The sequence below is a fragment of the Poecilia latipinna genome, unplaced genomic scaffold (genome assembly GCF_001443285.1).
Source record: "Poecilia latipinna isolate Pla-1442-1.1 unplaced genomic scaffold, P_latipinna-1.0 Scaffold933, whole genome shotgun sequence".
NCBI classification, from domain to species: Eukaryota; Metazoa; Chordata; class Actinopteri; order Cyprinodontiformes; family Poeciliidae; genus Poecilia; species Poecilia latipinna.
In genome coordinates, this window is record NW_015113549.1 from 1,988 (window position 1) to 4,215 (window position 2,228).

Sequence of the window (2,228 nt, forward strand, 5' to 3'; positions counted from 1 at the left end):
CTACGATCTTTGCTACATTATTTTCCTCCAGTTAATTTTTTAAAATGAAATGCAAATCAGCAAAATCAAACGAATTGCCTGATTTTTATTGGCTCAATCTCAGTAAATATTTTGGGACTTTTGGTCATTGGGTGTTTGTTAACCTCACTTCAGGTTAATGCTGCAAAAAAAAAAAAAAAAAAAAAAAAAAAAAAAAAAAAAAGCAGCAATTCCTGCTTAAATAATCTCACACCACACAGGAGTTCTTTATTTCTCTTTTATTTATTTGTTTTCTTGTTTTTTTCTGTACTAGATTATTGCAATCTGGTTAATTCACATTTAAAAACCGGTCTTTGACCAGACGCACTGAAATCAATGATAATCATTTGTACAATAACCATAACAGGCTCCATGTCTGGAAATCCCAAATAAAAATAAGAAAAGAGCAGAAAAATGAAAGAAAAGATCTGTATGTTTTTCTGCACTTTATTTTTGTTTTCATGATTTTTTTTGATAGTAATTACAAAAAGGGAGAAAATATATATAACAATCATAAAAAGGAAAGGTTGTTTGTGGGCGGGGCCGGGGATATTACGACTGGCAAACAATCACAACACAGCACGAGTACCTACTAACCGCAACAAATAAAATACTGAAGAAAAGGCAAAAAAAAGGACAAAAAATAACAAAAACAAAGACGCAACAAAGTGAAGCTTTTCCTACAATCTATGGAAAGTATAACGAAAATGAAAAACGTGTTTTTTATTCTGTTTGTTGTAAAATAAAATAAAAAGCATGAGTCAGGAGGACAGGGCTTGGCAGGGACAATAAAAAATACTGCTGCACGTACAATACCTTTGTTCGCCCTTCTCCTCCCGTCATGTCGCTCTTACAGTTTCCCACTTTCCCCCTTTTCTTTATTTAATAGCATTTCCCATTAATATTCCGTCACCCGCTGCTCCTAATGGCCGCGCCCAGTCGCGCGATCGTTACACTTTTACATGTGAGTAGCAAATGACACTTTGATTGGCTGTGATGTGGAGATGGGGGTCCCCCGCCGGCTGCGGGTCGGGGGCGCGGCTGAGCTGAGGGATCCCGCAGGGCGCCGGTCTCACTGCGCGTGCTGACTCAGTGTGTGGTTCTGCGGGGAAGAGACGGAGAACGGGAGCAAGAGTGAGAACACATGATGGGAGAAATAATGGGCTGCATGAGCGGAGAGCTTTCCACTAAACTACAACCCACCCCCCAACACACACACACACACACACACACACACACACACACACACACACACACGCAGCAGCAGAACAGAAACTCAACCGCCTCCCACAGAACCAACAGCAAGGTCTCTTCAGTTCAGACAATCCGACAAAAGAGGAAAAAGAACCAAAGGAGTCGGCAGAAAAGTGGAGTTTTATGTGTTTCTGCAAATAAATACTAAATATTAAAATTTTAGACAATTTTTAATCAGAATCACCTGGATTTCTGTGAAAAGAATCAAGTTTTTCCAACTTTCACCAAGCAGCAGAAGAAGCAGGTTATACAACCTTTTTAAGTGGTTTTGGCCCATTTTTCTTTCCATAATTGCTTCACTTCACTGCCTGCATTTCCACTCACTGTAAAATTGAGCAAATTGGAATTAGGAAAATAAATGGGCTTAATTGAAACACACTTTTTGATAAAAAGGATGAGGCTGCATTGCAGTTAGTTTATTTCGCCAAATGAATGGAGAAATGGAAACATTTTTTGGATCATATGATTCACATGATCAACCTGATGTTACTACTGGCTGAGACGCCAAAGAAGACAGGAAGTGGAAGAAAAATGACGGTGTAGCATGTTTTTAATGACTTACTGTATGAACAAACGTATTCACACGTGATTTTAAATGTGACTCAATGAATGGAAACAATCAATTGCAAAATAGTTTTTTTCAGACATTAGCAGAACATCGACAACGTTTTGTGGACATCTGAGATGGAAACGCAGCTGTGGAAACATTCAAACACAAGGTCGCAGTGTGGAGTTTTAACAAGAACGTTGGACAGCAGATCATCATCCTTCCACTACCGTGCCTGACTACATAAAATCCACCTATGCAATTTAATCATAATTAAACTGCATTGGTGAATGTCTAAAACAATCTGCCAAGCTAGTGATCAATTAGATTAATCGTGAAAAATCAATTATTGAAATAATTACCAACTAATTTAGTGATTGATTAATCGTTAACTGGAGTATGCAGACTC

The 2,228-nt window shown here is 38.2% G+C and overlaps 1 protein-coding gene across 3 annotated transcripts in view; it reads right to left on the minus strand.

Annotated features, from left to right (window-relative positions):
• Nucleotides 1–242: 242 nt before the first annotated feature.
• The window catches only part of znf423 (zinc finger protein 423), a 219,171-nt gene continuing 217,185 nt past the window's right edge, over nt 243–2,228 (minus strand). For all 3 annotated transcript variants that reach the window (XM_015049205.1, XM_015049204.1, XM_015049203.1), the window contains one exon: nt 243–1,120. In XM_015049205.1, coding sequence (XP_014904691.1) covers nt 1,091–1,120 — 30 coding nt within the window. In that variant the 3' untranslated portion in view covers nt 243–1,090. The remainder of the gene's footprint in view (nt 1,121–2,228) is intronic.